Source organism: Lontra canadensis, unplaced genomic scaffold, assembly GCF_010015895.1.
Source record: "Lontra canadensis isolate GAN:19392208 unplaced genomic scaffold, GSC_riverotter_1.0 scaffold18, whole genome shotgun sequence".
Lineage (NCBI taxonomy): Eukaryota > Metazoa > Chordata > Mammalia > Carnivora > Mustelidae > Lontra > Lontra canadensis.
Window position 1 is genome coordinate 23,222,992 of NW_022631012.1, and position 27,243 is coordinate 23,250,234.

Consider the following 27,243-nt stretch of genomic DNA (forward strand, 5'->3'; position numbering starts at 1 on the left):
TTAAGGGCAAGGGTAGAGAGGTCTTGCCAGGATTGAGAGTTCTGAGAATCCCATCTGATACCTGCAGACAAAAGCATGGAGGAGAGGGGATGATTTTGTTCTCACAAGTGAAGATGCCCTAACGGTAACTACCAGTGGACATCTACACCCTATTGCTCTAGGCTCTCACCTATCTCCTATCAATAAAAACCTAAGAAGAAGTTTTCCTTTTTGTGTATTAGATACCTTCCCTCACTCATGGGATTTTTTTTCAGAGATTTTGCCGATCTGCTCTTGTCTTACCACCTGTTTTTAGTACAGAACTGAATCCCAACTATAAAGAGGATTTAAGCTTATTTTCATGAAGCTCTTAGGCCTTAGGAACATTCTTTGAACAAAGAGACATTTTATCTGTTCAGAGCAAGAGAGAACTTTTGTTTAGGGGGTCAAACCTATCTCCACACACTGATCTACCCCAGCCAAGACATTTGCTGAATATCCACACAAAGATACAGATCAAAACACATCCACCATACACAAACACCAGTGGAACAGAGCAGAGAGCCTAGATATAGACCCACAACTCTATGGTCAAATAATCTTTGACAAAGCAGGAAAAAATATACAATGGAATAAAGACAGTCTTTTCAATAAATCGTGCTGGGAAAACTGGACAGCTATGTGTGGAAGAATGAAACTCGACCATTCTCTTACACCATATACAAAGATAAACTCGAAATGGAACAAAGACCTCAACATGAGGCAGGAATCTATCAAAATCCTAGAGGAGAACATAGGCACTAACCTCTTCGACATCAGCCACAGCAACTTCTTTCGAGATATGTCTCCAAAGGCAAAGGAAACAAAAGTGAAAATGAACTTTTGGGACTTCATCAAGATCAAAAGCTTCTGCACAGTAAAGGAAATGGTCAACAAAACAAAGAGGCAACCCACGGAATGGAAGAAGATACTCACAAATGACACTACAGACAAAGGGCTTATATCCAAGATCTATAAAGAACTCCTCAAACTCAACACCCACAAAACAGATAATCACATCAAAAAATGGGCAGAAGCCATGAACAGACACTTCTCTAAAGAAAACATACAAATGGCTAACAGAGACATGAAAAAATGTTCATCATCATTAGCCATCAGGGAGATTCAAATTAAAATCACACTGAGATACCACTTTACACCAGTTAGAATGGCCAAAATTAACAAGACAGTAAACAAGTGTTGGAGAGGATGTGGAGAAAGGGGAACCCTCTTACACTGTTGGTGGGAATGCAAGTTGGTGCAGCCACTTTGGAAAACAGGGTGGAGATTCCTTAAAAAATTAAAAATAGAGCTACCCTATGAACCTGCAATTGCACTACTGGGTATTCACCTCAAAGATACAGATGTAGTGAAAAGAAGGGCCATCTGTACCCCAATGTTCATAGCAACAATGGCCACAGTTGCCAAACTGTAGAAAGAACCAAGATGCCCTTCAATGGAAGAATGGATAAAGAAGATATGGTCCATATATGGAATGGAATATTATGCCTCCATCAGAAAGGATGAATACCCAACTTTTGTAGCAACATGGACGGGACTGGAAGAGATTATGCTGAGTGAAATAAGTCAAGCAGAGAGAGTCAATTATCATATGGTTTCACTTACTTGTGGAGCATAAGGAATAACATGGAGGACATTGGGAAATGGAGAAGAGAAGTGAGTTGGGGGAAATCGGAGGGGGAGATGAACCATGAGAGACTCTGGACTCTGAGAAATAAACTAAGGGTTTTGGAGGGGAGGGGTGTCAGGAAGGGGTAACCCTGGTGGTGGGTATGATAAAGGACACGTATTGCATGGAGCACGGGGTGTGGTACATAAACAATGAATCTTGGAACACTGAAAAAAAATAAAATTAAAAAACAAACAAACAAAAAACCCCCACATCCACCATGAAGTCTTCCTTGATTATTCAAGCCTGACGTAATCTTTCCCTTCTCTTACTTTTCATAGTATTTATCAGTGTCATTCAATAATCAGCAAGTTTTCATTATTCTTTTCATCTGTTAAATGTTCATACACTTTCAAGTTATTGGGCAATGCACAAAATCTCTTGGGAACACATGAAGATAAAATGGAAAGGGATTAGAATAAAAAAATACTCTACTTGCTAAAAGGTTTGTGACAGAACAAAAAAAGATTTTCAGTGGTCTTTTCCAGATGTAAAGATCTAGGAATCAAGGAGGTATAAACTCTTATTATTTTGTGATTTGATATGTGAATCACCTCTTTAGAACTTTTAGTAATGGAAATGTGAAACTCCAATTTTGTCAGAAAGAAATGGAAGTACTCAAGATACATGTAGACCTTAAAAATCAGGGTTTTAGGGGCACCTGGGTGGCTCAGTTGGTAGAGCATGCAATTCCTCATCTCAGGTTTGTAAGTTTGAGCCCCACATTGCCTGTACAGATTATTTAAAAAATAAAACCTAAAAAAACAAACAAACAAAGGATTTTAGAGTTGAAAAGGGCCTTAGCAATCAGCTTTTACAGGCCTAGACTCAGAAAAGCTGGATTTGTGCAGAATTCTCTGGATATTACTGATCAGAAATCTACTGTGTTAAAGTAGAGAAATATATTACAATAAATAGTAAATACATAAGATGCATTTGATTAGAGGATCTGTAAAGGAATAATTATATACATAGTTCCATTTAACTACATTAATGGAAACAAAACATATTAAATTGAAGGCTCTTAAAGACTATGTCCCTGTCAACTTTCTCCCACTGCCTCATCTACGCAGTCATTATATATTTCCTGACTAGTTCTAATGAAGATGTGTCATTGACTTATCTGCCAGAAAAAGAAACAGACTAGAATAGCACACAACAATACGAGTGAAAATATACTCTGTAAAAATGTAAGACGTCATTGGAGAATCCAAAAGGATGAATCTTCAAAAAAGGATTTATTTCATATAATATGAGGAAGGTCTGAAAGAGGCCAGAGTGTTTGAAACTGGAGCTTTATAAATTTATGTGATTTTTGAGTTTAGCACCATCTACTTCATTTAGCATATTACTCTGAGCTATGCACTGAGTATTAAGGGAAATATGAGTAAGATACAGCTCTCAATCCCACAAGAGTCTACTGAGAAGGGGAAACAGGATGCAAATCACTGCCAACAAAGCAAAAATGTCATAATAGAGATACACAAATAATGTTATAGAAGATGAAGAATAACTATGTCATCTTGCTGGGGATGGGGAAGAATTCAGAGATGCCTTCAATAGTATGGATAAACATCAAAATCAGAAACAAACTATAGTAAAGTGTGACTTCTATAGGACTATCATCTTTTCAATAAAATAGTTCACAGAAATTAGGTGAAAAGTAAAAGAAATGAATATAAGAAAGAAGAAAACATGAGAACCATTTTAAAAATTTAGTTATCATTAATTTGCAAGTAGCAAACACAGAACAAAACAAAAACAAAAATCCCAACAACCAGCCAATCAAGATTGATAATCAGCTTCAAGCTAACCTACCATATTTGAATGGACTGCTACCTTTGTTCATTAAAACAAAACAAAACAAAACAAAATCCACCCAAACTTTCAAAGTTGGCACTGAAAGAATAATTTCTTCATAAGAAAAGGACATTTGAACCACATTTCTGAACTGGAATCTCTTGTTGACTATACTGCTTCCATAACCTTGCTTGGGATGTGGGAGGGGGTTAACCCTTTAACATTGGTCCAACTGTGGTCTTTTTCTTGATTCCTCATATGGCACAGCTGAAACAAAACTAAGACATTTAACAATATTTGAGGAAAAGGCTAAAAGATGCAAAAAAGAATAAAATGAACAGAGAATTACAGGCTACAACTTTTTTTATCTTCAGTTCATAATCTAATAAACATGTCCCATTTTTTTATTATTCTTGACACCTGCTTCCTCCCCAGTCTTTAGCCACCACCACAAGAGTCTCTCTCCTTCCTAGTGATCCAGAGAACTGTATGTCAAGAGACAACCACTACACTCACTACCGAATTTCCAAGGCCACTTTGGTGGATTTCTGTTCTCTAAGGTCCTGCTCCTTCCCAGAGTGACTGATGCGAGAGATATTCAACTTTTCGAAGCTGTGTCATCATTCTTCCAGACCTCAAAAATAAACAAACTGATCCCAATAAGCCTTAACACTCATGTGACATGGAGGTGGGGTAGGTAGGTGGGAAGTCACTCCTTAAATTACAGTAAAAACCCTGCATCAGTGATAAGCCAATTCAGCTTTTTTAATACAGTGGGCTTCTAATTATCAAGACAAAATTCGATTCAAAACAATTTTTAAAACCACGAATAGTATTTTAGGCAGAAGAAAATATCCACAAAAATCGACAAGCATGCAGTATGAAAGTACCCCTTATTTGAAATCACCGTTTACACAATGTTCTCAATTAGCTGTCTACAAAATTATTCATGCACATATGAAAGAGTTAAAATACTAGTTTCAGACATTATCACACTGAGAAAAACTTTTAATTCTAGGAAATAGCTACTTTATAAATGAAAATATATACAGCAGGACCTCAGAGGAATTAAGTTATTACAACAAAAGCTGAATACTATAGTGCTTTTTAAGGAATGGCTCTAGCAATTTCTCCAAATAATATCTACTTTAAATAAAGTCGCTGAATCCACTTGTAAATTATTTCCCTTTAGCTGTCTCATTATTCAATATGCTTTCAAGGAACATGGTGATGAAAGAAGAAAAATACCTCTTTCTAACATAACCATACTGGCAAGAACATCAACATTATCAGTATTCAAAGAATGTCTTGGCAGGTTAAACCTTCATAAAAAGAAGGAACACTATCTAATCCAAGATGTCAAAATAGCAATAGTACTTCTCATATTATGTGCAATATGATTGTTTGTTTCTAAAGAAGAAAAAGACTTCAAAAGAAGATGTCAATATCGTCCTGTGTAAATATTAGGCAAAAGCAAACATTTTTCAGAAAAGCACATAAAGAATGATAAACATGTTTAAAAGAAAAAGGCTAAGAGCAGAGCAGGACTCGATGTTCAAAGAGATTTAGGACATGTGCCACTGCTATTCTGGGAGGTTTAACAATATATTTCAACATGTGAGGTAGAACAGTACTATTAAGAAACAAAAGTGGAACAATAACTAGTACTAAAAGAAAAAAGCTTGAAGACAAGTAGCTTATTCTAATTCAGTCCTTGATTTCCTTGTGTAATAATAGCTAACACTTAATTCTACATTAAGACTTTTTATAATCTTACATTATTTTTACTGTATAATATTCTCAGCATACTCTTCAGGATTTGAATTGCATCTGAAATTACTGAAGGGTATCAAGGGACTCGTGTTTGTTCATTATCAGTTCAGACTCGCTGTCCTCCAAAAATAGTAAAATGCAGCATTTCATAAAATACTTTCCATTCTCAAAAGATAAAGCATGCACTGATGATCTTAGAGTGGTTGGGGAAATTTATATAAACTTATTCAAAACTTAGAAAATATGCACTTGACTTTTAAGTATTCACTTCCATTACATGGAAGCAGAAATCTTGGTTTAATCTAGTATTATTTTCTCATACTCAAAACTTTCCTATTTAGAATTGCTTTTCTTTTAAAAATATATGGTTCCTATCATCATATTTTATCCTTTTCCATATGTTTTCCCTTCCTGATTCTTCTGTCCTTGATCTTTTTTTAACTTGGGTACATTTAACTTTTAATTGCTAACTGTCCTTTGGATCAAGAGGTCATGGGGTTATTTATACTAGCAGGATGAGCCTCCATCTATCAACATCCTGAGGAATCACAGCACAGTAGAACTGGAAGAGATCTCAAGGTATCATGTGGTTGAGCTCTACGGCACCAGGAACAGGTGGCTGACTAATCTTAATGTTCTTCTTTCTTTTTTGTTTTTTTTAGGGTGATCAGAGATTTTGATCATAAATATTCTATCACAGCTTGGTTTAATACAGAATCATCTCAATAACAAGTAAACACAGAATAGAAAGAAAACTGGATGAAAAAGGGTTCTGACCTCAGTACTATTAATTGCTATTAAAATATAGAACAATTTCTTTGACTATTCTGAGTGTCAGGTTCCTCGTACAAATAAGAGATAATGCTGGCTAACTTACAAAGTTATTATGAGTGTTCTGAAACCTGGAACAGAATTATATAAATGTAATACAGTGTTAAAATGGGAAAACAAGACAGTAGGGTGTAATGAGCCTGCACTCTTTAGTCATGTCAAGTTTCAAATCCCATCTCAACAATTTGATAGCTGTGCAATATAAAGTTTTTAACCTCTCTGAGTTCAGTTTAGAGGACAATGTAAGTTAATATGTCTACCTCACTTAGTTGTTGCTATTGATTATAGGAGTTTAATGGACTTAGGATATGATGTAGCATTGCACAGGCCCTCAATAAATGTTAACTCTCAACTCTCCATGAGGTTTCCATAATTCTGCTGTGTGGTCCTGCTCTCCTTCCATTAACTATTTCAAGTGCACATGTGGAACTTTATGAAAAACAAAATAATCACAAAATACATAAACTTTTCTTCCCACCAAGATTCATCAAGCAACAAGAGTTTCTTAGTCAGCCTTGCTTTGAAAAATGGAAAGAAATGAGGTAGAGCTTCCTTAAAAAAAACAAAAAAAAAAAACCCCAAAAAACAAAAAAATCTCCTCCAAAGAAAAAACTGTAACAGAAGGTGAAAAATATCACTGAATTTTGAACTCCTTAAAGGAAAACATGTCTTCCTCATCTTTATATTTAGGAAGCACGCAAACATTTCTTGGGGGTGCCTGGGTGGCTCGGTTGGACAACTGCCTTCAGCTCAGGTCATGGTCCTAGAGTCCCAGGATCGAGTCCCACATCGGGCTCCCTGCTCAGCACTGAGTCTGCTTCTCCCTCTGACCCTCCCTACTCTCACGCTCTCTCTCTGTCTCTCAAGTAAATACATAAAATCTTAAAACAAACAAACAAACAAAACACTTCTTGGATGTCTCCTGGCAGAATCACTGATTTCAGTAATTACGAAATGAAAGGTTCAATCAGATTTCATTTAGATATCAGATAAGAAAGTAAAGATGCTCTTTATAAAGATAAAACTAAAGAAATGTGGACAAATTTTTTGCAAGAAGACTTTACAAATCTGATTTAGATAAAATACACTGTCCCTTTATAATAATATCACATACCAAAAAATCTTACAGAAGCATAATAATGGGGACACCTGGGTGGCTCAGTCAGTTAAGCATCTACCTTCGGCTCAGGTCATGATCCCAGAGTCCTGGGATCAGGTCCCACATTGGGCTCCTTGCTCAGCGGGGACCTGCTTCTCCCTCTGCCTGCCACTCCCCCTGCTTGCTCAGTCTCTCTTTCTCTCGCTGACAAATAAATAAATAAAATCTTTTTAAAAAGCATAATAAGGCTTACCTTGTTATGTATAAAAACAATCCGTAAGTCAGGCTTAAGTAAACCATAGCTTATGAGGAGATCCTGGACCTTTTTAATTTCATCTTTACATTTTTTAGCAGTTGAGTAGAACTGCTTTCTTACAGGGAGATTCTTAAACAATCTTAAAGCAGTTACAGTTGTACCTGTTGGCAGATAAAAGCACATCTAGATGTGAAAAGAACTTCAGAACCTTCAAATCCATATACACCAGTATTTAACCCCTTCTAGAACTCGTGTCTATTCTCTTTTCTAGGTCTCATAAAGCATTTGTTGTTTTTACAAGAAAACATTTCTGAAACTGTTGTGTATTCCTGCAATCAACACATGAATTACCAATTAATACACAAAACTTCTTGTCCAAATCTGGGGAGGCCATTAATTATAAGCCACAGCTTGTTTTCAGAGATGTCAAAATTTGACAAAACATGCATCTTAGAATTGACTAAGATATTATCTGAGACCTATAGTATTCAAGTTACATAATAAAAGCTTATTCAATATCATCATGTGGATGTCCCAAAGCCACCTCAAACCAACCACACCCAGAACTGAACTCATTATTTTCCTCCTTGAGTCTGATACTTATACCTATTCTCTTTCTCATGTAACATGGACATCCAACAGTTTCCAAGACATATACTCTAGCTTTAACTGATTCTTCCCTCTACCTCTTACTACATAAGTCTTCTAGGCCTATGTAGTCTATCCTAAAAATCTCTCTCAAATCTATGTAAAGTCCTTTTCCTTCCTTCAAAACTTAGTTCAAGATGACATGTCTTATAATAAGATATAATTTATGGTATTATAATGTTCTACTGGTTAATTTTATAAGTAACATGATATACATCCTCTACCTAAAAAGTTTCAGTGGCTCACTGTTGGCTATAGAAAAGGTATTAACTTTTACTTTCAGTTCTAGAAATTTCACTTGGTTCTTTTTTAGAGTTCCATTTCTCTGCTGAAATTCTCTACCTTTTTACCAACTTTGACCATCTTTTCCTCTAAACTCCTTAACACAGTTGTTTTAAGTTCTTATCTGCTAATTCATACATCTAGGTCATGTTTGTGTTTGCTTATATGAACTATTTTTTTTCTCTTGATTATAGATCCCATTTTCTTTATGTTTCTCAATATTTTTGTTTTTGCCAGATATTGCATACAAAAATAAATGCTGAAGTAGATAATATTTTCCCCCAGAGAAGGCACTTCATTTCCTCTGTCAAGCAGCTAGAGTGACGAGAGGATCTCTTCAATATAATTAGGAATGTATCTGGGTTGGAGCTGAGCTGTCCCTTTATTTAGCTCCAGTTCACTTCCAGTTTCAAATGTCGTTAAGGATGGAATTAGGTCTTCTCCTCCAGCAAGGCTCTGGGATCTAAGCACTGCGAGACTTTAAGATCTTTGTCGATCTCAGTCCCCATTTTCTTTATCACTGCTTACTCAGCGAAAGTCCTGATGAGATTTGGCATCCAGGGTGAACCAGCTGTATTTGAGGATCCCATCCTCCCATCTGTCATGTCGGTTCATACGCGGCTGGTAAAATTCAGCTGGTTTCTTCTAGGTCCGTAAAAGATCCCTTATCCACAACAGAGAGCACCTATGCCTCCTGTTTCAGTTAATGCTCCCATGGATGCAAGGAGACACTAAGTCTCTTCTTGTCTAGGAAGGGGTATCTTTCTCTTGAACTTAGTTCATTTAACTTCTTTCCCCACTCCCCCAAGTTTTCATTTAAATTCCAGTTAGTTAACATACAATGTAATATTAGTTTCAGGTGTAAGATTTAGTGATTTATCACTTACATACGAAACCTGGTGCTCATCACAACATATTCCCTCTTTAAAGATTTTATTTCTTTATTTGAGAGAGGGAGAGAGAACTTGAGAAGGGAGAAGCAGACTCCCCAAGGAGCTGGGAGCCTGATGTGGGACTCGATCCCAGAACTCCAGGATCATGACCTGAGCTGAAGGCAGTGGCTTAACCAACTGAGCCACCCAGGCATCCCCACATTCCCTCTTTAATAGCCAACATGTATTTAACCCAACCGCGTACCCACCTCCCCTCCAACAACCCTCAGTTTGTTTTGTATAGTTAAGAATCTGTTTTATGGTTTGCCTCTCTCTCTTTTCCCCTCTATGTTCATCTGTTTCGTTTCTTAAATTTTACATATGACTGAAATCATATGGTATTTGTCTATTTTATGGCATAGTTCTCCAGTGGATTGAAAAAAAAAATACAAGTTTTTAAAGGTATGTGCTCTTTTCCTTCATCATTCCTCTCTTGCTGCAAGGTTAAACTCCCACCCCTTCTCACCTACCATCTTCAAACTCAAATGATAACTTCTCTGAAAAACTCCATAACCTTCCTCTAGGCAACTGGTGGCTTCTATTTACTGTCACTACTTTTCTAGTCATCTCTGTTCCCTTCTACTTTGTGAGTTCCTTTAACTCATCTGTGTTCTCCACTAGCTGTGACAGATGCAATGGCATATACTGTAGCTGTGGACAGATGGTGAGAAGAAAGGCAGACGAAAATCAATAAAGTCAAATATAAATGTATTTTTGAAAAGAAAAGATATCTGTTGTTTTTTAAATTTGTTATACATGAAAGATCACACTGTAATTAATACATATGTTGATAAATTATCGCTTCAGCAGATAAAAATGCTCTCCTAGAGCAAAATGAGAATTATCAATAAGCCAAGATTGTATGTTTGGGTAAAACTTAATGATGGAAAACTTTGCTGATTCTAAATGAAATGTGTACCCTTAAGAAAAGTACCAAGTGATACTGGCCAGTAGGGAGGAGGTCCTAGTATACTATCATATTTTACAAGAGAACTGCTCACCTCTCTAACTTTAGCACATTCTACAAACACCAGAATTAAGTTGCAGTCCTATAGTACGGCTCCCTGTTATATTTTCACCTGACCCTATGTTATGCCATTTATAAAGGTAGCTATTTTTATTCCTAATGCAAAGGTGTATGGTTGCTTGAATATATGGAACCTGTCTTAAACTGGTTAATGACAAAGTTTCATTCTCCAGTTGAAAAAATCTTTCAATACATGCACAATCATACCTAGCAGGAATTTACAAAGAACACGACACTCTACTCTAATAACAGGGTAAGGAAAGGAACTACCCTGATTACTTTAAATATACTACTTTTGATATCTGAGAAATTCCTAAGGCAGAAGTACTAGGAGGTGTAAAAAGAACTTGTCCAGGAGGGTAAATCAATTTAGAAAGCTTGTACTGATTAGGGTAAAGAAAACAGAAGTGATGACAGAAAAAAGATAGGATTAAAACAAGTAATTTAATAAGTTATTGGTAAAAATGATTTAAAAGCTGGGGACTTATTTTTACATTTGTTAATTTTTAAAATGTCTTAAAATAGAAGTGACCAGAAGGGTAATTTAAAATGACATACTATTAAGCACACATATCATTTTAAATGCCTAACTTAATCCATAAAACAAATACCTACACCCAAAAAACCCAGAACTAGAATCTCCAGTCAACTATTTTTAAACATTTTAAATGTGTTTTTTTAAAGGGTAACAAATTTTCCAATGCCTAAAAAAGATTTTGCTGTGAGCTGTCCCTGCATCTACAGTTAGGTTGTCTACAGGTATCATTATCTGATCTATCAGATGAAATGAGGAGTAACTGCTAAGCAAGGATGTTCACACCACTGCAGAAATTAAATCTACAAGAACCCTAAATGCACAGGTATTAATTAAGATGGTTGTACGGTAGTTTTATCTTACACAGAAAATATTTAAATGGAAGTTGAATGACAGCTGGTGGTGAAATGTGAGTCTGTGATTCAACCACTCGAAAACTATCAGCACTGGGCAATATAAATGTAAAAGGCTTTTAAAAGTATTTGCAGATTTCTATAAAATGTCCATCTACAGCAATTTGAAACTAAGAGCTTGATTCTTTATTGCTTTCCTAGCCAGCCAACTGTAATTAGGAGATAAAAATGAATGATGAAAGGCAATTACTAGTTTCAAGTATAGTTTCTTAAGATGAATATGCAAAAGAAAATAAGGCTCATTTATTGACCGCAGAAATTCTTTAATATGCATACTTAGTCTCAGTGAAAGTAGAAGACCAGGTCAGCAAAAAAAGAAAAATCAATCAGCAAATGGGCAAAGATCAGAGGGACTCCATATTTAAGTATTGCTATTTCATACTTCCCGTGGAGATGAGCACAGGAAAGTACGAGAAGAATGAGTGGTACAGAGCAGGAGCCATACAGATTAAACTGGTGACTACTAAGATAAAAATGAATACATTTAAGTTTTAAAATGTGACTAGATTACTTCAAAGTACTCTACTGAACAGCCACACAAAAATCTCCTAATGGTTTCTTAATTTGAACTCCTAAAAATTGGGAGTCAGAGCATTTCTAGAACTAGAACATACTAAAAAAAAAAAAAAGCCTTCTCTTTCCTAACCTTCAGTACATAAAAAGAATCACTATTATTTTTAATTAAAATATGTACAGTATTATTATACATCAAATTAAACAGCTACTAGACTTGAGCTAATTTTAATTAACTGAATAAATGAGAAAAAGGTTTTTTTTTTATTTCCTACTAATTCTTTCCTTTGTGTGGATATAAAAATATTACTCTTAATAAGCAAGAATAATCAGTAACTAATTTGAAGATTTATAAAATAATAGAAAAAGTGAATTTGGCATCAGTATTAAAATATTAGAAAAAATATATATATTTAAGATTTTATTTATTTATTTGAGAGAGAGAGAAAGCATGAGTGGGGGGAAGGGGCAGAGGGAGAGGGAGAAGCAGGCTCCCTGCTAAGCAAGGATCCCAATGCAGGCTCCATCACAGGACCCCAAGATCATGACCGGAGCTGAAGGCAGATGCTTAACCAACTTAACCACCCAGGCACCCCAAAAGAAAATATTTTTCAATGAATAAAGATCATAATCATTAAAAAATAAATCCAATAATTTAATATTAAAATTGAAAGAAAAAACTACAGAAAATATAGAACTTTATTAGATACAAGGGACACAAAATTAAAAAATAAATTTATGATACAAATTGGAAGGGCAAACAGCAATTAAAAAACAGAAGTCCCTTTCAGATCAAATAATTATTTTGAACATGATTCTAAAGAGGTCATTTCTTCAACATTTTCTCAACTTTAAACATTCCATTACCAGAAGTTAGCAATATGAAAAAAATTAAGGGAGATATAAGAAACTTAAGCCTGAAGAGATTTTCTTTTTCCTTATAAATAAATGGTAGAAGAACTTAAGAATGTAAGATGTCGATTAAAATGTAATAAAATTACATAAGTCTATGAAACACTAAAGAAATATATTACAAATAGCAACAAAATAATCAGTACATTTATTTTCTTCCAATAATACAGAAAGAGGAAGTAGGTATTAGATGAAACAACATTAGCAATGGGTGGACAATTGTTGAAATTGAGCGATGGGTACACTATTCTATTTACTTGCACATACATACGAAGTTTTCCATAAATAAATATATTTTTATTATTTATTTAACCATAGCATCTTGATGGTATGGTTTATTACCATGATTACCAAATCAATAATGTTTTACGCATTTCAGTAAACTATCGTTCTTCACATATAAAGAAAACACAAGTGATGCAACAATAGTAAAACTGTTCTTACAGTTTTACAGAAGGGTGACTAATCTGTATTTGGTCCTAAGGCTTTTACACAGCTCCTTTTGAGAACAATTCTAAGTATTTAAGAAATGGTACTAAAAAAAGGGTTGAATATTCACTTGGAAGTAAAGTAGACTTTATCACACGACCAAACCTGAAGCAGCATATTTGAATTTAAGGGGTAACAATGTTTTTAAAAAAGACAAGAAAGGCAAAGATACAAAGCTACTCTCTTACCTTGACCAAGATGTGAAGGTTTTTGAGAAATTATGTGGCCGCTGCCATCTAAAACATACTGGGTGCTAAAATTATCAGAAGCTGTCCTTGTAGTAATTAAAACCTGGAATAAAAAAAAAAAAAACACTAATAAAATTATTATTCTAGATACTGTAGTGGACTCATTATCCTCATTATCAAATCAGATTTAAAATAATTATAAATTTACTTAAAATTGAAAAAAGTTGGTTGATGGGGGAGGGGGGTTTCGGGGGGGTGGGGTTATAGACATTGGGGAGGTATGTGCTATGGTGAGTGCTGTGAAGTGTGTAAACCTGGCGATTCACAGACCTGTACCCCTGGGGATAAAAATATATTATATGTTTATAAAAAATAAAATTTAAAAAAAAATTGAAAAAAGTTTTACACTTGCTAATCTCTTATGATCACTTCTCTTGTAATATTCCCTTAGAGTTATATTAATAATAGGCTAACATTTTTTTCAGGGGCAAATCACTGATCTTTGAATATTTAACTTTAATTAAAATACTCATACACAAATCAGTATATCTGAAATGGCTATTTGTGTTATATAACTTACATCTGTAAAACCAATATTTTGATTGCATTAAGGAAACTTACTTTTTAAAAGACAATTCCCATAAATTTGTTGGTAATGTGAAAAATCCTTTTGTAAAATGATAATTCCCTCCCCTTTTATATTCTGTATAAAACTATACTTCTTTTAAGCTAATGGTTCAAGGAATAAAAAAATATAAATCATACACATATATTTATGCACAATTTTTTCTTAAAAACAAACAGAACTATTTAAAGGTAAATTTTCTATTAATTGAAAAATACTTTAGCATTAAGGCATGTATGTATAAGAAAGGATTTTACTGACCATGAATATATTTCCTTAGATGTTAGGGACAGAAATAAGAATTTAAGAGTATCTGCATTCAGGGTGCCTGGGTGGCTCAGCTGGTTAAGCCTCTGTCTTTAGCTGATTTCTAGACCAGCGACAGGCTTCCTCATCAGCTGGGAGTCTGACCATTCCTCTCCCTCAACCCCCCACCCAACCCTGCTTGTGCTCTTTCTTCATATCTCTCTCTCAAATAAATAAATCTATTAAAAAAAAAGTCTGCATTACCTATTTTTTTGAGATGAGTGGGAGAGCCTAACAATAGTAAACCATTCCAGTATCAGAAAATACCATAGGTGGAGAGTGGGGATGTCCTAGGAAAGCACAGTGGTTTCAGAAATGGGTGGCCTCTTCACACATTTTGTGAGCAATGATAACGCAAAGCTGGAGCAATCTTTCTTGGCCATTCTTGTACTCAGCAGAGCCGACTATGTAAATTAGGAAGAAGCCATAAAGATCCAGCTCCACTGCTGGAACTCATCTAGATTCAGCTGGAGCTACACTGGATTTGATGGTTCTACCTCCCTGTCCTAAGCATGCACTAACTTACAGTAGGCCATATGGCTACAGAACATGTGGGTACCATGCAGGAAATAGCAGTCACCCCAGAAATGGCTTCTCTAGCTCATAATACTAGTAGAATCTATTATATTCTCTCTAGGGGTAATGTCCATCAAATCCTTACAAGGGACATTGCCTCAAGTTGCCATTTCCATAATAACTGTTCCTCAAAAAAGCTGCACCTAACATAAAGTTGTGAGAGTCTATATAATCTTAAGTGATTTTTCTACTTCTTCCAGAAATATATTCCATGGTTCAAAAGTTGTATAATTTTGAAAGTTTTCCTGATAACTGACCTTAATCTTCCCTGCTCCATCTCAATTCTATTCTATCTAGTAATGACTTTTTCTAACAAAGTTTAATACGATGAGTACAAAAAATTTCTTTCCAGTCTCTAATTTAATTACTTTATGATTGTCCCATTAAAAATAATTCTAAATTTAATCAACCACTTCTCAAAAATGCTAAGGTCAGCTAAATTCTACTTCTATTCTCCAAAGAGCTAGCCACCTAGCCTAAAGTTGGAGTTATTGAGCAAAAGTAGCCCTGAACTCTGAGTTCTAGTACTAACTATGCCAGTGGCTTGGTTAGATGGCCTTGAATAAATGATTACTCTACCATCTTTAAGGGGAAGGCAATGATAAGATGAAGATGATGCTACTTTACAAGGTTACATGGGTATTTGTTTTGACTACTTTCAAAGCATTTCATAATTATTAACTTGTTCATCCTTTAAACATATTAGTTAACAGTAAATACACTCCAGCCTAGATGAATAAACTGATACACTAAAAATCAAAACAGGACCTCACTGGTCCCATTGTAATAGTTGCATTAAAGTAAAAAAAAAAAAAAAAAAAACCAGAATACAATATTATTTTCCAATGTTAAATTCTTTTAAAATTAGAATGTGTTGGGTATTTTGAAAATTTATTTCAATAGGAAATTCTTTGCAATTCACTGTGAAAGACAGCAAAGGATAACACATAAGCATGTTTCACAAATTCATGAAACACAATGTGTTCCTCAGAGGAAGGAATTGTATTTCAAGAGTTCATTTCATCATATGACCCTGTGTCCTGGGCAGGAAACCTTTTTTTGGACTAGGCACAAGCTTAGAATGTATTTGCTCTGCAGGAGCTAACAAATTTGAACCCATAGTAACTCTACCATCGGATGCATCTCTAACATTACAAACTATTACTTGTGCTTCTTACTAGAGACATTAATGAACTGTGGCAGAATGAATCTAGTGGTGTCAAGAGAAGAACAAAATAAATTTATTTTAAGAATTTTTAAAAGTTTATTTTAAAGTTCTCAGAGAACCTTATGGGTTATATTAGCTATCAGTTATTAAAAACTGACGTTTCAGTCCAATTATTGAGTTTCAAGGGAACTATAATACTAATAAAAAGTTACATAAAAGCATTTAAACTTTAAATAAGCATAATGTTTCTCAATATTTTAGATAAAACTAAAATTTAAAACTTAGGATATATCCTCTTAATTCATGCAAAACCAACCAAACAAACAAAAAACCTCTCTTGGCAAAAATTCATTTAGGATAATTTTGTTAAAATTTTGTTATTTTTTTTGCTGACTTTTGGATGAATACTTTGACACAGGAAACAGGAGTCTGAAAACTAAGGCAAATGGTCTTCATGATTCAGGAGAAATGTCAGCTTTGCCTGAATCACTGAAATGCCTTTTCCTTTCTGGGTGTGAATATGCCCGCCTATGCAGAGTTGTACACTAATATAAGAGCTCTGACGTCAGAACTTCTCCCGGATAATTCACTCTGGGAGACTAACAACAGGGAAATCTTGGCTCTGACTTTTCTCCTTTCAACAGAGTTCCATTACCTGTGAGGAGGCTGCACTTAGAAAGGAGGATACCCCGCTTCTTCAAAAATTCCTTAGAAACCAGGATACCCCACTGGTTTAAAAATTCCTGTGTCTATTCTAATTAAAGCTCTATCACCATGGCTTTAAAGAACACAGGATGTATCCTACAGTATGGAACAGGAGGGAAGAAATTATCAAAATGATTCTGGGGCTTCCTCCTATCTTTTACAGCTAAGAGGGCCCACAATTAAGGAAGTCCCAACTTTCATATTCAAAACAGAATCATATAGCTTCCGATTTTGCCCCCCTTTAAGCCACAAGGTTTAATGAAATGTAAAACAAAAATGAACCTACAAGAGATAGTGCAAACAATCATAAGGGAAGGGAGAGAAAACTGAATGGTAGAAATCAGAGAGGGAGACAAACCATGAGAGACTCTTGATTCTTGGAAACAAACTGAGGATTGTGGAAAGGGAGGTCGGTCAGAGGATGGGGTAACTGGGGGATGGGCATTAAGGAGGGCACATGATATGATGAGCACTGGGTGTTATACGCCACTGAAGAATCACTGAACACTACATCTGAAATTAATGTTGGCGGTTAATTGAAATTTAAAAAAAAAGAACCACATATCATGTTATCCCATCAAAAAAATACACACAATGAACTTCATGGAGCAGAATACTACCCAGCACAAGGTAACCACTTAAGAAAAAGTACTTTCTGCCCAAAGATTTTCAAAATAAATTAGAGCCTTTAAAACAAATATGCGATATCTATATGTGAAATTTCAGATCTGAGTGAAGAATATTCACTAAATTTAAAAAGTGAACTTGCCTCCCCAAAAAGCACTCATTAATAACTATAATTCCTCAATAAAATTTTTTAAATCTAATTGACCTTAACAAGCATATATTAGTTTCTGTATTTCTGAAATACTATTCAGAATCCTCCCACATAAGTTCCAACTTGACTACTCCTTGATATCATCTACTGAGCTTACGGCTGCAGGCCTGAGTATATTCACTATTTTAGTACAAGGTATTTTTAAACTAATAAATATCTCTCCAATCATACTAGTAAGAAGGCAGCATGACCTACTGTGGTAAACTCAGTACTAGGAGGCATGATATTGGAACTGAATTCTTGGCTTTGCCATGGACACATTATATGTCCCTAAATAGGTCACAATTTTCATATTCCATTTACTGCCCTGGGCACAGTTCTTCTAAAGTAAACTACTTAGCACAGCACCCTGCATACAACAGACAATTAAATAGTAGCTGACTGATTATTAGACTATGTTTCAAAGTTGGAGTAAGAAAACCTGGCATTTGGCTTCATCAGTAATATGAGACAGAACCACAGAAGATCTACATGTTAGGGTGGCTTACCCATAACACAGATTGAGAGGGACACTACTGAGCAGGAAGCTCATTGTGGGTGCTCCCAAGATGATCACTTGTGATGGCAGGGCAGAAAGAGATGTGGGGCTCTGCAGTCACAAACAAGGACTTGGCTGACCCTGGAGAGTCACTTTTGCCCAGAGATAGCATGGCAGAGGTGTTCTGACTTGGAATAGAACATTTATAATCCCTCATTAGTCAGTCATTGGATGCAGGTTGCCCTGTTCAGCTGAGGTAAAGGCAATCTCCAGAGAGAGACTCAGTTTTGAGCATTCAGGTGCCAATACTAGGGAGCTAGGCGAATGGACTCCGTCCTGATGAAGGGGATCTGGCAGTGAAACAGGGTCCTACCAGGATCTCTTCTGAATCTAGATTTTTGATGATGCGTTAGCTTTCAGAAACAATCAAACCCAAATCATCATTATGAAATCTGTGACAAAAAAATACATATTGTAAGATTTCATTTACATCAAGTTCAAGAACAGGTAGAACTAATCTATACTGATAGAGGTCAGAATAGCTGTTACCTAGTGGGAGGGAGCATGAGAACACCTTCAGGGGTGCTGATCATGGTGTGTATCTTGACCTTGAGTCCACATACGTAAAATATGCACACATGTATCTATGTGTGGTTTTCCCAAAGATTTACAAGAAAAGAGATTACATAAAATGCTGTTAATATTTTGTAAGATAAACATTTGACTTTACAATGTGTAAACTGAATATAATTTTTAAGAAGTTTACAGTCTTATATTATTCTGGTAGTCTGACAATTCCTTTATTCCTCTAGTAATTCTGATAAATTATTTTAAGTATTTATACTCAAGGCATTCAAATGCCTCAAAAATAAAACAAAAGACAAAATGATAAACTTGGATATCAACTGGGCTTAAGTAGTCAAATAAAGAAACAAAATAGAGTACCACTGGACAGAGAATTGCAAAATTGCCATTTAAAATCAGAACTACAATAAAGATTTGGATAAATCATATGGCTCATTACCATGTATTTTAAAAAGACTAAGTATAGTGCTGCCACCTAGTAGACAAAGCTGATAATAACCAATTTCAGTTCTGAAAGGTTACATACATCTTATAGAAAATACAGAAATGACTTTTTGTTTGTTTATTCATTTGTGGGTCCCCCCCCTTAGATTCCACCTCTGAATAAAAGGAGATACTGGTTTCCAGTGATATGGACTGAATAAGTCATGGGACCTAAAAGGCACAGCATAGAGGAATGTAATCAACAATGTAATAGTGATATATCAAGACAAGTTAGCTACAGTTGTAGCGAAGACAGCATAATGTATAAACTTGTCAAATCACTACGTTGTGTAACTGAAACTAGTGTGTCAACTACACTAAAATTAACAAATTAATTTCTGAAAACCCAGAAATGCTTAATTTTACATTATTTAACGATACTTTGCCAAAATATACCTTAAAGACTACCAAGTTCAGAGGTGCCTGGGTGGCTCAGAGGTTAAGCATCTGCCTCTAGCTCAGGTCATGATCCCATGGTCCTGGGATCAAGTCCCACATCAGGCTCCCCACCGAGCAGGGAGCCTCCTTCTCCCTCTCCCTCTGCCTGCTGCTCTGCCTACTTGTGTGTGCTCGCGCTCTCTCTCTCTCTCTGTTAGGTAAATAAAATCTTAAAAAAAAAAAAAGCAACAAAACAACTAAAAAGTTTGGCCAGCAGCTAAAAAAAAAAAAAAAAATCAAATAATTATGTTCTCAAACAAAAAAAGAAATACATGATTTCTGGGACACCTGCGTGGCTCAGTTGGTTAAGCCTTCGGGCCTTTAGCTCAAGTCATGATCCCAGAGTCCTGGGATCGAGCCCCATGTCAGCCTCTCTGCTCTTCTACCTGCCACTCTGCCTGCTTATACTTTCTCCCTCTCTTTCCCTCTCTGTCAAGTAAATAAATAAAATCTTAAAAAAAATAAATTATATGATTTCTAAAATAGCTACCAGGAGCTCAAACAATAGCATGTGCTAGAGCCGGGAGTTTCAGAGGTTCCTGGTATAAATCTGAACCCACTTAAAAAACACACTTTCTGCAAGATGCCAGGGCTGCAGGTTCCCAGATGTGGTCTCTAGGGAGAAAGATGGGCAATGCCCAGTGAGCTGTACCCTCTACTAGCTCGTCCCTAAAATCTATTTGGAGACTCGGTGAACTCTAAATAAAGCAAGTGCTGGGACAGATACGGAAGCACAGAAAGCAAGGGGTATGCAAGATTTTGAATAGAGGTTTTAAGCAGAATGCATTTAAGGACAAGGCTTTTCCTACTTTAGCAATGTCTGAACATCTGGATTCTTTTTTATTTATTTATTTGAGAGAGAGAAAGAGCGTGTGTATGTGAGTGGGGGGCAGGGGTGAGGGGAGGGAGAGAAAATCTGAAGCAGACTCCCGGCTCAGCACCAAGCCCAACAAACACTGGGATCCATATCACAACAGCGAGATTACAATCTGCTCCAAAATTAAGAGTCATACGCTTAACCAACTGAGCCGCCCATGGGCCCCTGGACTTCTGGATTCTAACACACAAGGGCCCCTTGTCTACCTCTGTAGTAGAATATCTAACTCTCCCACTTTAAAGACCACCTCCTTCCCCAACCACAATTTTTCTTCGTTACTTCGGCATCACCTTACAGAGCTCCAAAAGACAAAAGTGAATACTGAGCAGGGGTTCTTTTCACAAAAAAACAGAGAAGACCTATACCATGCCAGCACTTTAAGAGCAGAATGAAAGAGGGAAGACCACAGTAAGCATGGAGATTATATGACTACTGTGAGAATGGATGAAAAGTAACAGTATCTCGTGTACATGCCACTTTTCTGAAACAGTAAAGTTCTATCATTGGATTGTACCTGAGCATTCTCACCCAAGTAGAGATGGCCAGCAGAGCACAAATGCAGGGATACACAGCCAGTGGACACACACAGGACACAGAGACTATCACACTATAAAACACAGCCCAGTACACAGAATAATATAGTACAGCACAAAGAAACTAGTACAGAGCAGTGTAATCAAACACTACTAGATCAAGGTTCTAGACAGACTTTGACACAAACTAGTTATGAAATCCAATGCAGAGGCACTGAAATATAATTGGTACTATGCAAAAAAGTTGGTCAGGCTCTGAACTGAGGGGTTTATAAACACTGAAAGCACCTAACCAGGGTCAGGAGAGCAAAGATCTGAAACCCAATCCGCCTCTGTCCAGCTAGGGTTTAGAACAAGTCAAGTTAAGGGGCACCTGGGAGGCTCAGTTGGTTAAGCAGCTGCCTTCGGCTCAGGTCATGATGCCAGGGTCCTGGGCTTGAGCCCCATATTATCCTCCCTGCTCCATGAGAAGGAGCTTGCTTCTCCCTCTCCCTCTGCCTGCTGCTCCCTCTGCTTGTATTCTCTCTCTCACTCTGTCAAATAAATAAATAAAATCTTTTAAGATTATTTTTTTTATTTGACAGAGAGAGAGATCACAAATAGGCAGAGAAGCAGGAGAGGATGGCGGGGGGTGGGGCAGGCTCCCTGCTGAGTAGACAGCCCGATGCGGGCCTCAATCCCAGGACCCTGATATCATGACCCGAGCTGAAGGCAGAGGCTTAACCCACTGAGCCACCCAGGAGCCCCAAATCTTTAAAGAAAAAAACAAAAAAAAAGTGGAACATAATGAATAGCATGGAAGACATTAGGAGAAGGAAGGGAAAAATGAAACGGGGGAAAAAGGAAGGGGAGACGAACCATGAGACTATGGACTCTGAGAAACAAACTGACGGTTTTAGAGGGAGCGGTGTAGGGGAATGGGTTAGCCCAGTGATGGGTACTAAGGAGGGTACGTATCGCATGGATCACTGGGTGTTATACGCAAACACTGAATCATGGAACGCTACATCAAAAACTAATGATGTACTGTATGTGACTAACATAACACAATAAAAAAAAATGGAAAAAAAAAGGATTAAATGATAAATTTTATGTTATATATATATTCTACCGCAATAAAAAAAGTCCATACTTTTTGCCAAAAACTCCATTCATTTTCTCTTAATGCTATCACTCTGTGATTATGAAATCACTAGAGAGGTCAATATATATTACCTTACCTCAGATACACAACAAATTGATCCCAAGGCTTCTCCACGAAAACCATAAGTTGTCAAATTTTCAAGATCTTCATGACTATTTATTTTTGAAGTATAGTATTTCACTGCCATTACAGGTGCATCAATAGCCTTGATACCCTCACCATTGTCTCGTACCTCAATTTTATCAAATCCATAGTTCTCCTACAAAAAGAGAATATTTTTAGTATATAAAGACAGTCAACTGTTACCCACAAGAAACACAAGAGAAACAATTGTGTCATTTATTTTTTTATGGAAACTTAATATTTAAGAAAGTAAGAGTTCAAATTCTTAACTCTTAATTCCTAACTATGATACAATGGACAAGTCCCTTGTTTTCCCTGGTCTCAGATTCAACTGTAAAAAAAAGGTCAGTCTAGTCTTTAAGGCTCCTTTGAATTGTTTCAGCATCATGGATACTTCTGTTTAAATTCACATTTAAACTTGACTAAGAAAATTCTACTAAATTATATATACTTTTACATATATAATCTCTCAAAAAAACCCAAAACAGAATACTATCACCATCAGCAGCTGGTTCTACCCACTAAAAGTCTAGCAATTAACATTATTCATCCTGACTTTAATACTTTCTCCCTTTAATAACTTATTGCTTTCCTAAGAATTTTAAATATTTACACATAATGACGTTCTAAAGTTCTTTTTGCAAACAGAGAACAGAAAGATGCTAATACACTAATTTGGCAATCTCTGTGAGGTCTTCATTTGAAAAATGAGGGCAAAAAACCCCCAAACTCAACTCATAGTCTAGTTTTCCTAGTCTAATACTAGTATGCATACACACAAAAAACAAAATCTAAATTCCTATAGAGATCTTCCTATAATTACAATGACTTTATTTAAAAATAATAACCAACAAAAACCTAAATTTATATAATTCTGTGTGTCAGTACTTTTTAGGTCAATTAGATATGCAAGATATTGAAGTCTTATTGAAATCTTACTTAAGATTTAGTTCCTCTCTCTCTCAATCAAAAATTAACATCCTGGAAACATTCTGGCAGCTTCATTTTTTTTTAAAAGATTTTATTTATTTATTTATTTATCTGACAGACAGCGATCACAAGTAGACAGAGAGGCAGGCAGAGAGAAAGGAGGAAGCAGGCTCCCTGCTGAGCAGAGAGCCCGATGTGGGGCTTGATCCCAGGACCCTGAGATCATGAACTGAGCTGAAGGCAGAGGCTTTAAGCCACTGAGCCACCCAGGTGTCCCTGGCAGCTTCATTTTATAGAAAAATCATTAACTACAGAAACACAAACCTTGCAATACAAATAAGAACTCCAGGCATCTGAGTAAAATAACACAAAGATCTGTTTAAATTTTTAAATTATATCAACTGTAGTTAATTATGAAAATATTTCTAGTCAGGACAATTATTATTATACGTAATCATAATAAAACAGGTCTTACTGTATAAAGCAAAATAATATAGTTTAAAACTCTACAAAACAGAAACTGATAAATATCAAGACACTAAAATATAAAGTCAGATAAAAATGTGTACTTTTCTAAGAGAAGTTCCATTGGCTTTCTAACAACAGTTTTAAAAACATGTTTTTCTTTCAGAGAGCTTTAAGAATGTCTGTCTGCCTAAGTAAGATTCATAAGTGAAATTTACCAAATATAAGTATCTAATCCTACTTATTATCAATTGTATTCTAATCAGGCTGTACTATAGGAAATGCCTTAAAAAAAAAAAAGCTGCCTTTCTTTGGGTTTAATGAATTTCCATGTTTATAGAGCTTAAAATACAGTTGACCATGGAATGTAGGGATTAGGGGTACTGACTCCCACATCATCAAAAATCCACATATAACTTTTGACTCCTCAAAAACTAAACAGCCTACTATTTTTTAAAAACTGTAATTCCAGTGTAGTTAACATAGTGTTATTAGTTTCGGGTGTATAATATAGTGATTCAACAGTTGCATATATTACTCAATGCTCAACAAGGTAGTGTACTCTCAATCCCACTTACCCATTTCACAATCCCCACAGTCACCTCCCCTCTAGTAATCATCTGTTTTCTGTAGTAAAGAGTCCGTTTCTTGGTTTGTCTTTTTTCCTTCGCTCATTTGTTTTGTCTCCAAAATTCCACATACGAATAAAATCATACGGTATTTATCTTTCCTTGATTTATTCCACTTAACATTATACTCTCTAGCTCCACCCATGTTGTTGCAAATGGCAAGATTTCACTTTTTATGGTTGAATAATATTCCATTGCATATATCCACCACTTCTTGATCCATTCATCTATAAATGCACACCTGGGCTGCTTCCATTATTTGGCTATTTTAAGTAATGATGCTATAAACATAGGAGTGCATGTGGCCCTTTGAATTAGTGTTTTTGTATTCTTTGGGTAAATACCCAGTAATGCCATAATTACAGGATAGTTTTAACTTTTTTTGATGAACCTATATACTGGTTTCCATGGTGACTGTACAGTTTGCATTTCCACCAGGACTGAGAGAGGGTTCCTTTTTTTTCCACATCCTTTCCAATACCTTTTGATTCTTATTTTTTAGATTTTGGCCATTCTGACAGGTGTGAGGTGATATGTCATTACAGTTTTGATTTTCCTTTTTCTGATGATGAGTGATGTAAACATCTTTTCAGGTCTCTGTTGGCCATCTTGATATCTTCTTTGGAAAAATGTCTGTGCATGTCCTCTGCCCATTTTTTAACCGGATTATTTGGGTCTTGTGGTGTTGAGTTGTAACAGTTCTTTATATATTTTGGATACTGTTTACTGGAAATGTCATTTGAAAAGATCTTCTCCCATATGATATGTTGTCTTTTATTGTTTCCTTTGCTTTTTTTGGTGATGTAGTCCTAATAGTAGTCCCAATTATGGTGATTTAATCCCAACAGTTTATTCTTGCTATATTTCCCTTGTCTCAGAGGAGACATTATCCAGAAAAAATGTTGTTAATATTGTTATGGCTGAAGTCAAATTACTGCCTGTGTGAGCTTCTAGGATTTTATGGTTTCAGGTCTCACATTTAGGTCCTTAATCTATATAGAGTTTATTTTTGTGTATGGTCTAAGAAAGTTGGTCTAGTTTCATTCTTTTCTAGTTTTCCCAACACCCATTGTTGAAGAGACTGTCTTTTTCCCACTGCATGTTCTTGACTCCACTGTGGAAGATTAACTGACCATGTAATTGTGGATTTACTGCTGAGTTTTCTATTCTGTTTTTTCATGTGTCTATTTTTGTGCCAATATCATACTGTTTTAATTTTTATTTATTTTTTATTATTAACATATATTATTTGTTTCAGGGTTACAGGTCTGTGATTCATTAGTCTCACACAATACACAGTGCTCAGCACAACACATACCCTTCTCAATACTGCTTTGATTACTACAGCTTTGTAAGTCTGGAATTGTGATACTTTTGGTTTTTTCTTTCTCAAGATTGTTTTGTCTATTTGTGGTCTTTAGTGGTTCCATACAAATGTTAGGATTGTTTGTTCTAGTTCTGTGAAAAATTCTATTGGTATTTTGATAGGGACTGTATTGTGTAAATTGCTTTGGGTACAATTTAACAATATTCGTTCTCCCAACCAGTAAGCATGGAAGGTCTTTCCATTTCTTTGTATTGTCTTCAATTTCTTTCATCAGTGTTATACGTTTTCAGAGTAGAGGTCTTTCACCTCCTTGGTTAAATTTATTCCTAAGTACTTTATTATTTTTGGTGCAGTTGTAAAAGGGATTATTTTCTTAATTTCTTTCTACTGCTTCATTATTAGTATATGGAAATGCAACAGATTTCTGTATGTTGTTTACTGTGTGACTTTACTAAATTTGCTTATCAGTCCTAGTAATTTTTTTGTTAAGTCTTTAGAGTTTTCTACATACATTATCTGCAAAAAGTGAAAGTTTTACTTCTTCCTTACCAATCTGGATGCCTTTTACTCCTTTTTGTTGTTCGGCTGCTATGGCTTGGACTTCCTGGAAGTAGGCTGAATAAAAGTAGTGGGAGTAGACATCTTTGTCTTGTTCCTTACAGTAAGGGAAAAGCTGTTTTTCACCACTGAGTATGATGGCAGCTGTGGGTTTTTCAAATATGGCCTTTATTATGTTGCAGTATGCTCCCTCTAAAATTACGTTGTTGAGGGTTCTTATCATGAATGGATGTTGTTCTTTGTCCAGTGCTTTTTCTGCATCTATTAAAATAAATCATAAGATTTTTATCCTCTTGATGTATCACATTTATTGATTTCCAGTACTGAAAAACCCCTGCAACCCAGGAATAAATCCCACTTGATCATGGTGAATGATTTTTTTAAATGTATTATTAGATTTGGTTTACTAAGATTTTCTTGAGGATTTTTGTATCTCTGTTCATCAGAGATGGTGGTCTGTAGTTATCTTTAATTGTGGTGTCTTTATCTGGTTTTGATATCAGGGTAATGCTGGCCTCATTGAATGAATTTGGAAGTTTTCCTTCCTCTTCTGTTTTGTCAATAGTTCAAGAAGAATAGGTCTTAACTCTTCTTTAAATGTTTGGTAGAATTCCCCTGTTAAGCCAGCTCATTTTTAATTTTTGTTTGTTGGAAATTTTTTGATTACTGATTAAATTTCATTGCTGATAATTAGTCTATTCAAATTTTCTCTATTTTTCCTGTTTCACTTTCCGTTAGTTCATATGTTTCTAAGAATTTATCCATTTCTTCTAGGTTGTCCAATTTGTTGGCATAAAATTTTTCATAATATTCTGACAATCCTTTGTTTTTCTATGATATTGGTTGTTATTTCTCTTTCATTTATGACTTTGACTTTTTTTTTTGATGAATCTGACTAGCGGTTTAACAATTTTGTTGATCTTTTCTAAAAACCACCTCCTACTTTCATTGATTATTCTATTACATTTTTTTAGTTTCTGTATCATTTATTTCTGCTCTAGTCTTTATTATTTCCTTCCTTCTGCTGGTTTTGGATTTGTTTGTTCTTT

The 27,243-nt window shown here is 35.5% G+C and overlaps 1 protein-coding gene across 6 annotated transcripts in view; it reads right to left on the bottom strand.

Moving 5' to 3' along the window:
* PMS1 (PMS1 homolog 1, mismatch repair system component) overlaps positions 1-27,243 on the bottom strand; it is an 83,832-nt gene that overhangs the window by 46,894 nt on the left and 9,695 nt on the right. For 5 of the 6 annotated variants that reach the window (XR_004382978.1, XM_032860239.1, XM_032860240.1 and 2 more), the window contains 3 exons: positions 22,239-22,421; positions 13,407-13,509; positions 7,465-7,628 (listed from right to left, as the gene is read on the bottom strand). Coding sequence is in view for 5 of the 6 variants with exons in the window: in XM_032860239.1 (XP_032716130.1) it covers positions 7,465-7,628; positions 13,407-13,509; positions 22,239-22,421 (450 nt within the window). In the remaining variant the exon portion in view is untranslated. The remainder of the gene's footprint in view (positions 1-7,464; positions 7,629-13,406; positions 13,510-22,238; positions 22,422-27,243) is intronic. The other variant, XM_032860241.1, reaches the window with a different exon arrangement.